Consider the following 13,256-nt stretch of genomic DNA (forward strand, 5'->3'; position numbering starts at 1 on the left):
GGAGCCGAGGCGTCCCACACAATGGAATAATCAATACCCAGGCGCCCGGGGCGGCCCCACTGAGCAGGTGCAGCGGCCCGCCCGTCGCGGAGTAAGCCGGGAGTTGTAGTCCGCCGGCCCTAGAGCTTGGTGTCTGCTTCACCAGACTGTAGGCGGAACCTATGACAGGCGGACTGCGGTGCTGGCCACCTGCTTGACTGTGGCTCCAGGTCCAAGCCGGTGCCTGCAAAGAGCATTTTAAACACTTTCCCGAGTTCTCCTCCTCTTTCTTCTGTCTACAGAAATATACATGTGTTTTGTTATTATTACTATTATTTTTTTTTTAATCAGCTCTAGAGCAAGCCATGGCTTCTATGAGCTTTCCAGAACCACCAGAGACCTCGCTTTTTTTTTTTTTTTTTTCCTCACTTTAACTCCCTTCTTTTTGCCTTATTAATTCCCCTCCCTTCCAGTTGGGCACTATAGAACCTTGTCCGCCGCAGCAATTACTCTGAGTCACCGGAGCTTCTGTCTCCTTCACTCGGTCACATAGTCCCCAGAGTTGGGTGCAGGTGGGGTGGGGAGAGGGCCTGGTTCCCCATCCTTATTTTCAGTTTATCAGCTCACATAAACTCCGTTGTATTCTAATAACTGCTGAAACTTAACGAGTGCTTAGGGACAGTACCAAGCACTTTAACATATATTAACTTATTTAATCTCCACAACTAGTCTCGTTTTACAGTTAGGAAGGCCTGCATGTATGCTCAGCCCTGTCTGATTCTTAGAGACTCCATGGACTATAGCCCACCAGGCTCCTCTGTCCATGGAATTTTCCAGGCAAGAATACTGGAGTGGGTTGCCATTTCCTCCTTCACGAGATCTTTCCAACCCAGGGATTGAACCTGTGTCTCTTGTGTCTCCTGCATCAGCAGGCAGATTCTTTCCCCTGGCACCAGAAACCAGGGCACAAACAATTCACTGGCCCAAGGTCACATGGCCAGTAAATGACCCAGCCAGGATCCAAATCCTGATGCTCAGACTCCAGAGCCCATACTAGCTGCTACAGCCTACTTCTATTAATAGAAGAAAAAAAAAAAAAGGTCCTAGGGTTCACAGGAAAAAAGGAAGGAGAAAGAAACTAATATTTTGAATCTCTATGATGTGACAGCATGTCATTGAATCCTCACACTTATCTGTGAGGGAGTCCACATTTTACTAAAGACAAAACAGAGATTTCAGGAGGTAGAGTATCTTTCCCAACACCAAACACCAATAAAGTGAAGACCGGAGTTGACTCCAGGTCTGACTGACTTCGGAGTCTAATCTTTCTTTCTCTTTAAACTGCTGCCTCTGCCCTACTGGATTTGAACCCTATAACTCAAGGAAGAAATTAAGTCTTCTTACTTTGAGCAACAAAACTTAAAAGCAAAGGACAGATGAAAAGCAGACCAATGAAAGGAGTTAGGGGCTGGGATCCCTCTCTTCCCTGCACACTGGTTCCTGTCATTGGTGGGGGGGGGGGTGGGCGGTTGCAGATAAACATTCAAAACATGCCAGGTTCAAGATGCCATGTCTGTAAACCAGTGTCCTCTCCACGGTACCTCCCATGAGTCATGTGTTTCCAAAAACATACTGGGGAAAGGATAAGTGTAAAGAACCTAGCCCTTCTCACCCATCATAGGAGGGAAGCCAGGAGTTGACAAGAACCACTGTTTCTCAGTAAGCTACCTTACCCAAAAAACGAGACATACAGTAGATGCCTCCAGGTAATCATAACCCTGGGAGGGAGTAAGGAGAAGCAGCATTCTCTATTTTGTCTCCCAAAGCAGTCAGAGGGCCATTCTCATGTCTTCCTATATTTTAAATGAACACAAGTATTTCTCCTATTCCTGACAAAGCCTGCACAGGGGCCACAGGAAACAGACAAACTGCTCAGTTTGGCATGCAAAGCCTTTTCCAGTCTGCTCAGCGGTATTTCCAGCTTCGTCTCTTTTCCCTTAAACACTGGCCAGGTGCTCTCCAGCTTCTGGGTCTTTGCTCATGCTGTTTCTGTCTCCAGTCGTTGAAATCCCATCATGTCTTTAGTTTTCATCCAAAATATCATTTCCTCCTCTTACAGAAAGTCGTTGGGGGAGGGGGCTTCCCTGGTGACCTAGTAGTTAGAATTCTGGCTTCCACTGTGGGAGGCTGGTGTTCAATTCCTGGCCAGGAACTGAGATCCCTCAAGCTGCACACACACAAAAACAACTCTCCTATCCACCGTTATCCTGAACATTCTTGGGGATGTTTCAACTCTCCTTTAAAACTCCAGAGTCTAGAGTAACTAGATTGGTCTTAGCTATCTTTCTTCTTCCCCCAGCTCATTGCCATTGGCCTGCATTTAATGGGCCACCACAATAGTCAATAAAGTATCTGCTGGACAGGGTCTGAGTGAGTGGCTTGTATTCCAGGCCCATCTGCCAACGAAGTGAGAGGGTTGAAGGCGGGAATGGGGTCTGAGTTCCTTTTCCATCCGACTTAACTTCAGATAGACTCCCACAGGCGTCAATCGAAGCTTTCTTGTCACCATAGCGACGAGTGGGCAAGAAAGCAAAGTTTCCCTTCGGAACTACACCTCCCATCATGCACCCGGGCTCCAGGGTGTCAGGCTCAGCCTGCGGCCTGAGACCCGGGCCGCCCCTCGGGAGCTGGGAGAGGTCTGGAATGAGGAGCAGAACGGAGGGGGCTATCCTTGCTCTTGGCCCACCGCGGAGGTTGCGGCCCCTCATAACTTAGCAGGCTTCTCGGCCCAAGCCTGCCCTCGGCATCGCTACATCGGGCCTAATATGGCCGCTTGTGCTGGGACCTCCCCCGTGCGCAGAGAACCGGGCCGAGGTCCGGAGCCAGGAACTGCTTCCGGCATTCCTCGCGGGCGTGGCGTGGGCTTCCTTCCCCTTACTCCAGGTCCCGCGAGAGGAAGACCGTAGGGCTTTCAGGTGAGACCCGAGGCTCCGCGGGTCGGTGCTCTGGGGGGATCGGGCGGGGTCATCTCCCGCTGTGAGTAGCCGTACTCCCGAGGTAGAGTATGTCGAACGAGGGGCATTGAAAGGATACCCGCTACACGGCTTGCTTTCTAGAGAGCCCCTTGGATTTTCCAGGGAATCCTTTGGAATAGGACATCAGCAGCAGAAGGGATCCAACTGGAGATCTGTGCCTGTTGCTGAGACTTAAAAAACATCAGAGACAGACAGGGCCATCCATCACAGAAGGAGGAAGGACCCCCAACAGACAGCCCTGCGACGGTGTGTGCCCCTCACAAGTTCTTCCGGGGGGAGGGATCTTCGGGAGCTCATCAGTGTTTGTTGATTGACTGATTGCAGGTAGCATGGCTCAGGGCCTGATTGAAGTGGAGCGAAAGTTCGTTCCCGGGCCCAGCACAGAGGAGCGGCTGCAGGAGTTGGGGGGTACCCTGGAGCACCGAGTCACTTTCCGAGACAGCTACTATGACACCCCTGAGCTGAGCCTCATGCGAGCTGATTACTGGCTGCGACAGCGAGAAGGCAGTGGATGGGAGCTCAAATGTCCCGGAGCGGCAGGGGTCTCAGGGCCCCACACTGAGGACACGGAACTCACAGCTGAGCCTTCAATTGTGGTCCAGCTGTGTGAGGTGCTGGGGACTGAGGTCCCGGGGGCTGGGGGCGTGGCTGCTGTGTTGGGCCCCCTGGGGCTGCAGTTAGTAGCTAGTTTCGTGACGAAGCGCAGTGCCTGGAAACTGGTGCTGTCCGGAGCTGACGGAGAGGAGCGGCTGCTCAGGGTGGACCTGGATACAGCTGACTTTGGCTACGCTGTGGGTGAGGTAGAGGCGCTGGTGCACAAGGAGGCTGAAGTCCCAGCTGCCCTGGAGAAGATCCACCACCTCAGCAGCCTGCTTGGTGAGGGAGACAGGCTCTTCTGTCCTTCCCTTGTTCTTCTGAGTGTACCCACTGGGCCAATTGTCGGGGATGTCTCGAGGCTATTTCTTTAAGAGGAATTATTTTAGCAGTTTTCTAGAGGACCCAGTTTGCTCAGGGCTCTATCAAATCTGGTTCATCTTTTGCAGTAGCTGTCTAACCTGCACTGAATCCTTCCGTGTGTCTCTAATCCTCCCCAGCCATTGGCTCATGTCATTCTCATACCTCCAGCCCCTCTAGGTATCCTTCGATTCCATTTGTCAGTTCTCTTCAATCTTTCCATCCATCCTTTCTCCCCTCAACTCCTGTCCTCTGATTTTTATAATGAAATCCTCATTGGTCCTACTGGCTTGAGTAAAAGTCAAGAATGTTGTTCCTATGCGACAGAAAGGGGGCAAACATTAGCAGGTTGGTTCTGTTCCCAGGCTTAGCTCCCCTGTACACAGTTCATCCATACAAGTACAGGGTTGTGCCTCCCATGGGGCCTTACAGCCCTGGGATGTTGCTCTTGCCTCCTCAGCAAACCTACACTGAGTTCCCTGCTATCGGCCCAGCATGCTGCCAGGCACTAACAATCAGACACTGGCTAATTGTGGCTCCACACCACAGAGGCTGGAATTCTCTGCAAATCCCACCTCATTCATGGTCGTAGCTGCTTCTCCTTTCTACACCCCTTGGTTTCTCTCTGTGTGTGCATCTCTGCATGTGCTTCATTACCAAGCTAATGAGCTTTGGCATGCCTGGAGAGGCTTTAATCTTGATTGGGGGGCAGGAGCAGTAACTGAAATAAGTTGCTATTGAGGCACCCTCTGTCTTCCTAGCGCCTGAGTGCCCTTCGCCACTTCTCCTTGCCAGAGGAGAGGCTCGTGCTTGGCTTCCTAGGCCCACTTCTGCCTCAAGTGGCCCTCTTCGGCCCCGCTTCCCCAGGCCAATCAGGGAGTAGGCTGGTGGGTTAGATAAGCTGGCTGGCTGGCGTTCGGAATCCCAGTGCTGCCTTGGAAACAACTTGGGGTCCAGCTGCGTGGGCAGGGAGAGGCACAGTATTTGTGGCTGTCTGGTTCTCTCCTCATTCTCCTTTTGCCTGTAGGTGTGCTGGAGCAGGAGAGGGCACCTGCCAAGCTGATTGTGTACCTGCAGCGCTTCCGGCCCCAGGACTACCAGCGCCTGCTAGAAGTGTACGGCTCCAAAGAGAAGCCTTAGGGGACTGGAGATCTGGATGTGACACGGGGCTGAGAAGCTTCATTCCTGGGCTCACCGTGCCTCTTCCCTTCTGGCTCCCCTTCTCACAGTGACTCCTCTCGCTCCAGCTCTGCCTGTTCCTTCACCCTACCCTCCGCTATCCTTCCTGGAGCCTTCCTGGCTGCCTCCTCTCCCTCATCCGTCAGATGCAATCTGTGGGCCGCCCCTCTCCCCTGGCCGCTAAGCAGCCTCCATTGATTTCCGCTCGTGTTTATAGGATTTCCACTTAGCCGTGATCAGTAGTTAAGCACAGGAAAATCCCTTGCCACCCCCCTCCCTTGGTCGATGCCATTGATTCTGCCAGCGGCTCCTAAACTGCCTTACAGCTGAGTTAGAGAGGAGGGGAGGCAGCAGGGATTTCCCTGCCCGGGGCTACAGGGAACAGCAGCAGCTTGGGGAAGCTGGTGAGGATTCCTGTTAGAGATCTAAAACTTCTGGTTTGACGTTGCCCCTATGCCCTGCCCTGGCCTAGAGAGTAGAGTGCCTCCTGTGGAGGTTTAGGGGCACATCTGCTCCCCAGCCAGAAAGGGGGTAGAAGGAAAACCTTCCTTTGTTGAAACCAGTTCCAAAAGCTTAGGGCAAGATACCTACTTTCTGTGCAAGAAGGCTCTTCCCTGTTATTCCCATACATTTTCTACCTCAAATATGGCTTTGCCCCCTAGGGCTTTATTGGCTTTCATCATTTGTGGGGTTCCCCCCACCCCAGTTTCTGCAGCAGCAAGGACAGGACCAGAGTGCCACCTGCTGGTCACCCTCAGATATGGATCCAAGTAGCTCCTGATTTGGGGGCACAGGAGGAGTTCAGGCTTTGAGTGGAGGCTGAGTTATTGCCATGTCTCCACGGGCAAGTTGTTCACCTCAAAGATTTCCTGTACCGACTGGCCAAAGTGGTCGTAGGTGAGGCGCAACTTCAGCCGCAAGGGGGCCTAGGAATAGGAGAGCGAAGACCAGGGTAAGCACAGATGACTCCTCCCTGCCCTAGGTCTTAGCCTCGAGAGGCTCCTGGAGCTCACCTTGTTAGGATTGAGGATTCTGAGCAGCTGGGTCATGGGAGGGCCACCTTGGGCTGGAACAGTGTCTCCACTGGGGGCCTGTAGCTGCAGCTGGAAACTCTGAACACAGGAGGTTGGACAGAGCACACAGTAAGGCAGCTGGCTGGCTCAGGCAACCACTCCACACCCAGTAGTTTTACACCCTCTTCCCGCGACTCCCCAAGTGCCTGTCTCTGCAGTCGCTCCCTTCTCATCTCACCCTCCCTCCACCCCCAGTGCCTCCTCTACTTAGTGGCTTTTTCTCCTGGAGTATCCAGGCTACCTCTGAGTCCTGGTCTTCTACAAACCTTAGGCACAGCCGCCTGGCAGATGAAGTGGGTGACGTCACCCCCTGAGGTGTTGGTGGCAGTGACAGTGATTAATAGCAAAGTAGGGGTTCCAGGGGGTCGAACAAAAGAAAGATTCAGCTGAAGTCCTTCACGCTCAAATACTTTGAGATTTGGGATGGGAGCTACAGTAGGGAGAGAGAAGTGACTCTGTATATGGGCTGAAGATAACAGTTCATTCATTCATGCAAGAAAAATTAAATGAGCACCCACTGGGTGCAGGGAACTGCTCCAGATGCTAATGATCGAGTGGACAAGAAGATGAGGTCCCCAGTGGAGCTCACAGCTTAGGAGAGAAAAACAATAAACAAGGAAACAATCACACTCTGTAACTGGTGCTCTCAAGGAAATAACCTGTGGGGGGAACTAACTTAAGCAGGAGAGGGAGGGGAAGCATCTGACATTTTAGCTGAGGCTGAAGATGGAGAATGAGCCAGTTATTTTAATGTGCTGGGGAAAGAACATTCCATGTGAAAAGAATATGAACACCAAGGGCTTGAGTTGAGAGGGGCCAGTGGAGCGGGCAGTGGGAAAGCCTGTGAGGTGGGCAGGGAGGAAGCAGGACCCCGGGCCAAAGACATTGGAGGGTATCCAGGAGGGGACTGTATGATCTAATGAATCCTTTTACTAAGATGGGGATGTGATGGGAGCACACAGCAGGGACAAGGGAATCAGAATCTCGGTCCTCAGCTTAGAAGGGGAAGCACCTATCTCCACCGCCCCTTCTTTAAGACATCTCCCCTTTGCTGAGGCTTACCAGGGGGTCGGGGAGCGCACGGAAGGTCAAGGAGGTGTATCAAAGTGTCTCCTGGGGTGGGATCCAGAGGGGGAGGGTGCTGGGCATTCTCAGAAGGGCCATCCAGGAGATCTAACAGATCCAAGAGCTTTGAGGCCTGGAGAGAGGGCAGAAGGGTCAGGGCTCGGTATGGAAGCTGGACCATGCTCTTCCCCCAGGGCTCCCCTGGCTTCTCACCTGGGTCTCTGTGGGGAGAGGGGCTGCTTCCGAAAGCTGGGCTACTTCTTTGCTTTCCTTTACTTCCTCATCAACCTGAGGGCCACCCCGCTCCACAAGAGGCATCTTTTCCAGGACGGCAGCCCTGAGAGGAAGAACGCAGGTGTACCCCTCTGGGTAGACCCTGGGGTTTTCACAAGAGATATGTGGGAGGAGGGGTAAGAATATGAGAGACCTGGGCTCATGGCGGGTCAGACGTACCCCTGTGATTTCCTAAGACGGAACAGTTTTACTGGCTTTCAGATGAACAAGGAGGGTGGGAAGCCCATTTAGCGTCCATGAACTGTGGGCGGGCACAGGTAAGGCTGCGACCCCTGCACCCAGAAATGGACATAGGGAGCGAGCTGGGGGTTGGGTCCCACACCGTCAGCGGCGCACCTCAAGTGGTCGTACTTCCGGAAGAGGGCGTTGTACTCCACTGCCCGCTGCTGCAGCTCCACGTTCTGGCAGCTCCCGTAGATGGACATCACCTGGCAGATGCGGCTGGGCCACAGGATGGTCTGTGACTGGGACTGGCCATCTGCCCTGCCCTTCACCTCTAGGATGCAGCAGGGAAGGAAGAGGCCCCCACAGAGCAGGGAGAGACCCACGATACTTGGCTCAAAAGGACCCAAGGACAAGGGGCTTGGGATGGAGATGCAGGAAACTCAGAAACTGGGGGCCGTAGTGAAGGGACATCTCTCGCTGGAGGTACCAAGAAAAGGCTCTGGGAGGGGCCGGGACCCAGTCTTACTTGTTGTCCCCATGGAGCCGGGTGCTGAGCTTCATGAGGGCCGTGAGGGCATATCCCCTGGTGGCTGGCAGGGACATCTGGGACTGCAGCACCCTTTCCAGTAGTGCCAACACCTCCTCTTTCTCCACCTTCCAGGGGGCACACAGAGAGTAATCCTGGGGCTGGCTTTGACTCCCCTCACACATCCCTCCTCAGTGTACCCCCAACGCAGGACCCACCTGCAGGGGCTCGGTTTCCTCACAGGTCCCCTCCAGCAGGAGGTCTCCGTATTCCCCGATGCACCAGGCTGCCACCTGCACCAGTGGTTGCTGTGGGGGATGAGAAACATGCTGGGCCATGCTGACCCATGAGAAACATGGGTCCCTTCCTCACTTCCAGACCCCGTGACATCCCTTTAGGCAGTGCAGAGATAGTGGAGTTTGCAGGGGTGGGAAAGGGAAGGCCCTTGGCACAGGGAGCAGTTATGAGCAGTTGTGTTAGTTCCGGGCTCTGTCCTGGCTCCTGGGCTTCCTCTGCTCTCTAGTGGCCAAGTGTAAGAACTACATGGCTTACAACAGATCTCATGATTATACTAAGTGAAATAAGCCAGAGAAAGACAAACGGTATGATATCTGTGAGGAATCTAAAAGATATTACAAATGAATCCAAACACAAAACAGAAACACTCACAGAAATAGAAAACAAACATTGTTACCAATGGGGCAAGGGATGGGAAGGATAAATTAGGAGTATGGAGATAAACTGATACAAACTACTATATATAAAATAAATATGCAAGGGTTTACTGTATAGCACGGGGAACTACATTCAATATCTTGTTATAATCTATAATGGAAAATAATCTTGGGACTTCCCTGTCAGTTCAGTCATTAAGACTTTGCCTTCCAATGCAGAGGGTATGTGTTTGATTCCTGGTTGGGGAGCTCAGATCCCACATACCTCAGGGCCAAAAAAAAATATATATATATAAAACAGAAGCAATATTGCAACAAATTCAATAAAGATTTTTAAAAAATGATCCACATGAGAAAAATAATCATCTTATAACTGGATCCCTTTGTTGTACGCCTGAAACTAACACAGTATTGTAAATCAATTGTTTCAGTTTTTAAAAGTACTGTAGGATAAAATTCAGAAAGAAATACCAAAAACAAAACAACCCCGCCCCCCTCCCATGGCCTAACCACAAGGGGTGCAGTGAGGATGAAGTGACGGGGTCCTCCCTTGAGGAAGGGGTAGGTGGTTTCTGCTAGACTACTAAAGTAATATGGAAAGCGGTATTGGCGTATTGGTTATTGGTTGGCATCTGTGAATTCACTCAGCATTCAAGGTAGTAATAAGAACTAATACATGCAAAAAGAGCTTTTATCTATATCCTGTTTGATCAAGACAATTCTGGGTGGTAGGCAGGGTAGAATGCTGAGTAGACCTGGTATGAAGAAAGTTCAATGAGTCATCTGTGGTTGCACAGACAGTAAGTAACAGAACCAGGACAGAAGTCCAGGTGTTCTAACTATAAGCAGGGCTCTGTCCTTCAGTGACTCCTCTACTAAGTAGAAAGCTGTGAGGATAAAAAAGAGAGTGAGACAGAGCTGTGACTCTAGGGGAAAAACAGTTGGGAATCTGGTGTATGGAGCAGGTAGCCCAGGAAGGGATGAGGCGGGTGGACAGCCCTGCGCCTGGTGGAAGGAGCGGTACCTGGGAGATGTCCTCAGCCAGGGCGCTGTAGAGGCGGCGCACAGAGTAGGCGTGGAGCTCCTGGGCGCCCCCAATCAGCTGGATCAGGTTGGCCACTGCATCATCGCGCACATAGGTGCCTGCCTGGAGGAGTGAATGTGGCTTGGTCAGCGTGGTGAACCCTGCCCACTCCCACCCAGCTCTCAGCCCAGCCCCTGCCTCACCGTCGTCAGCACACGGAGGATGGTATCTATGTGCCACCGCTTGGTTGGGGCGAACCTAGGGGACATCATGGCTCTTCAGTCCTGGCAATGACCCTCCCTGGATTCCACCCTCTCTACCTCCTGGGCACCCATCCCCTCACCTCTCTGCTGCCAGTAGGATGCCAGAGGCACAGTCTGCCCGTAGATCAGGGGGGCAGGACTCCAGAAAGCCCTGCAGCTCCTGGGTCATGGCTCGTACGTTAGAGCTATTCACCAGGGCCAGGCTCAGCTCCAGGGCCCGCCTGGAGAAGAAACGTGTGTTTAGACAAGGTCTCCGAGGTCACCCCATGACATTCCTTGGGGCTCCCCTTTCCCAGGCACCTGTCTCCTTAGTCCCCTTTCTCCAGCTGCTAAGCTGGCCCGGTGCCTGGGCCCTCTACTCTTTGCTATGGTTCCTCTGCCCTGCTTACCGGCTGAGGGAGGCATCAGGTTCCCACAGACATTCCACCACAGTGGGCCGGTGCCGCTGCACGGCACTGTGATCAGACTGCACCAGCTTCAGCAAGGACGTCAGCGCCACGTATCTGGTCAGAGCACGAGGGTCCTTAGCATACCCTGGCCGTCAGCCCTCTCCCCACCCGTCCTGCTCTGGTATGGAAATAAGAGGCTGGTGAATCCGGAGATTCTGGAAGAAGGAGGGCAGAGGGTCAAGGGCTCAGTGGCACAGCCCTGCCAGACACCTGGGCCTATTACCTAATGTTCCTGTCACTGTTGAGTAGGAAGCGGCCAAGAATGTTGACAGCTAGAACCTATGGAAGGCAGAGGTTGGGAGTCAGGGAAGGAGCAGCCTGCTCATTCAGCAGTGGGGAGCGCATGGCACAGGGTGCCCAGGGTGGGGAGGAGAAACTGGAGAACAGGACCTGTCTCCCTGGCTGGAGTGGGTGGGAGGGGCCCAGGGGAGGGTCCTCGGGGACGGTACCCTTAGGCCCGCGGCAGAGCGGATGTCCATGATGGTCAACACTGTCTCAAACAGCACCGCGTTGCCCGCGTTTCGGCTGGTGTCCGTGTTTGTGGCTACCTGCGTGGATGGGAGAGAAGCTCCAAGGGGCTCCATCCTTTCCTCATGTCATCCCTCAAACAGCTTACAAAAGTCTATCCATCCCCTCCACCCCCGCCCCCCCCCAACTATGTGCCAGGGACTACTGCACTGCAACAGACTGTGTCCCTGACCTCAGGAGAGATCACAGTCCAGAAAGAAATGGAGACACGATCATCTGGCCACTGCATGGGGAGTGGTCATGGGAGGGACGCCCAGGCCAGTGGGATCACAGAGCAATACCCAAAACCCAGGCCCCCACCCCAACCTGGGCCAGCAAGTCATTCATGGTCTCACTGCTCTCCTCGTGGTTCCGGCCCAAAATCCGAAGCAGACGAAGTATCTGGACCTGAAATTGGGTTAAATAAAAGTTGGGCGTAAGGGGCTGAGGATAGAAATCCAACGTTGAGAGCGCTGTGAGGCGTCTGGCTGGCTCCCAACAGTCTCCTTGCACTCCCTCCTCCCAGCCTCCTCTGTCCCCTTGGGCCCTGGGAGGGTTCAGAGATGAGTGAGGCCAGGAGATCTGGGGACAGTCTTTTGAAAAAAAAAAATTGTTACCAAGTTGGACTTTCTAGTTTTCAGGCACTCCCCCTCCCCACACTGGACCTGGGATGAGCTGGTACCTGCTACCCTCCTGCCCAAGTTATTGATGAACCAAAGTATTGTCTTGGAGGGGACCACTGGCCATGGGCTGCCTAAGCTTTTTGTTCCAGGGATGCAGCAGGGAAGGATCAGCCCACCTGCAGGAATGGGTCGCTGACTCCAGACACGCTGTGTTCTGCGGAGCATCCTGTCATCACCAGAGTCCGGAGGGTGTGCACCAGCTGGGGTACCACCTGAAGGGAGGGCAGAGCCTGACCTGGGCATTCTTCTTAATCCTCTCTCCCTTCAGCCCCCTCCAACCCCACTGCCCTTCTCCTCCTGGCCCGGGGCCCACCCCTTCACCAGCCCACCTTTCGAAAGTGCTGGAGGGCTGCAGGGCTTCGTTCACAGAGCTCGGTGATCAGCGTGACAGTGCCCAGCAGGATGCCTGGGTCAGGGTGAGGGAGCGAATGGTGGACAGAGCGCAGGGGAGTCTACTGTGTGCGTGTTTGCATGCACATGCTGCCCTTCACCTAGGAGCTACTGTTCCTGTCCTAGGGCTCCCTGCTGCCCACAGCCAGAGCTGAGGCAGTGGACGAGGAGCCCCGTGGCCTTACCATGGTGGCGTTCATGAAGCAGCTGGGCACAGGGTGGGAGGAAGATGTCAGAGAGTTCAGGGACCTTCCGGATCATGTGTACTGCAGTCAGAACAGCCTGCAGAGGTCAGGGGGCTCAGAGAGGGTGGGGGTCTGCCAGGATGGAATCCCCCACCTCTATCATGTGGCAGACAGGACAGTTTGTGCAGGAGCAAGAGCCTAGAACCTGCTGTCTCACCTTCTTGCGCACATAGGGGCTGGGCTGCAGGAGCAGCTTCTCCACCTCCGGGGCCAAGTCCCGGCACATCTCAGCAGAGCCCATGGCGCTCAGTGTGCACAAGGCTAGGCCTTGGACAGCCTCAATCCCCTGTCTCAGGTCACTGCAGAGTTTGGGGAGGACAGTCAGTCAAGCCTCTGAGAAGTCCAGTCCTCCAGTACCTACAGCAGGCAAACCCCTGGGATTTCCCAGTTCCCCACTCTCCCATCTCCCTGATTCCAAGTGCTTCCCAGAACCCTCTCACTTCTTGATGCTGTTGGTAATGAGCAGGTGGGCATCCTGCCTCTCATCCAGTAGAAGCATGGCCCCCAGGTAGCCCACCCTCTTGTCTGTGAACCTGGGGGAGGCGATCAGTTTCAGGCACTCCATCTACAGGGAAGCGGGCAGACCAGGAAGGGGTAGGGGTGAAACCGGAGGCACTAGCGTGGCTTTTCTTTCTCCTTTACACCAGATTAACCTGTGGGGGCAGCATACCCCGGGACCGCCCCGTTCAACAAGAATAGAGGTTTAGGAGATTTAGTTTCAAGGAAACGGAAGATTGGGAGAGAAGAGCAG

The 13,256-nt window shown here is 53.7% G+C and overlaps 2 protein-coding genes across 5 annotated transcripts in view; one reads left to right on the top strand and one right to left on the bottom strand.

The window, feature by feature from the left end:
• The first annotated feature begins 2,603 nt into the window (after nt 1–2,603).
• Nucleotides 2,604–6,857, top strand: THTPA (thiamine triphosphatase). 2 transcript variants are annotated; one of them, XM_010831307.1, is made up of 4 exons: nt 2,604–2,954; nt 3,117–3,260; nt 3,339–3,890; nt 4,996–6,857. In XM_010831307.1, the coding sequence occupies exons 3-4, from the start codon at nt 3,344–3,346 to the stop codon at nt 5,106–5,108; spliced, it is 660 nt and encodes a 219-aa protein (XP_010829609.1). In that variant the 5' UTR covers nt 2,604–2,954; nt 3,117–3,260; nt 3,339–3,343; the 3' UTR covers nt 5,109–6,857. The 2 variants fall into 2 exon arrangements, with proteins under 2 accessions (XP_010829609.1, XP_010829608.1); XM_010831306.1 differs by lacking the exon at nt 3,117–3,260 and having other exon boundaries at nt 2,605–2,954.
• The window catches only part of AP1G2 (adaptor-related protein complex 1, gamma 2 subunit), an 8,345-nt gene continuing 911 nt past the window's right edge, over nt 5,823–13,256 (bottom strand). Inside the window, exons 3-22 of one of the 3 annotated variants that reach the window (XM_010831304.1) lie at nt 12,946–13,070; nt 12,663–12,804; nt 12,446–12,542; nt 12,200–12,276; nt 11,987–12,082; nt 11,515–11,595; nt 11,130–11,228; nt 10,904–10,959; nt 10,621–10,734; nt 10,312–10,452; nt 10,172–10,226; nt 9,969–10,091; nt 8,489–8,578; nt 8,271–8,398; nt 7,916–8,020; nt 7,499–7,622; nt 7,283–7,418; nt 6,487–6,650; nt 6,161–6,259; nt 5,823–6,073 (exon numbers count right to left, since the gene is read on the bottom strand). In XM_010831304.1, coding sequence (XP_010829606.1) covers nt 5,972–6,073; nt 6,161–6,259; nt 6,487–6,650; nt 7,283–7,418; nt 7,499–7,622; nt 7,916–8,020; nt 8,271–8,398; nt 8,489–8,578; nt 9,969–10,091; nt 10,172–10,226; nt 10,312–10,452; nt 10,621–10,734; nt 10,904–10,959; nt 11,130–11,228; nt 11,515–11,595; nt 11,987–12,082; nt 12,200–12,276; nt 12,446–12,542; nt 12,663–12,804; nt 12,946–13,070 — 2,154 coding nt within the window. In that variant the 3' untranslated portion in view covers nt 5,823–5,971. Of the gene's footprint in view, nt 6,074–6,160; nt 6,260–6,486; nt 6,651–7,282; nt 7,419–7,498; nt 7,662–7,915; nt 8,021–8,270; nt 8,399–8,488; nt 8,579–9,968; nt 10,092–10,171; nt 10,227–10,311; nt 10,453–10,620; nt 10,735–10,903; nt 10,960–11,129; nt 11,229–11,514; nt 11,596–11,986; nt 12,083–12,199; nt 12,277–12,445; nt 12,543–12,662; nt 12,805–12,945; nt 13,071–13,256 lie in introns of all 3 variants that reach the window. The other 2 variants (XM_010831303.1, XM_010831305.1) reach the window with 2 other exon arrangements.

The sequence above is a fragment of the Bison bison genome, unplaced genomic scaffold, assembly GCF_000754665.1.
Source record: "Bison bison bison isolate TAMUID 2011002044 unplaced genomic scaffold, Bison_UMD1.0 scf7180017864526, whole genome shotgun sequence".
NCBI lineage: Eukaryota > Metazoa > Chordata > Mammalia > Artiodactyla > Bovidae > Bison > Bison bison.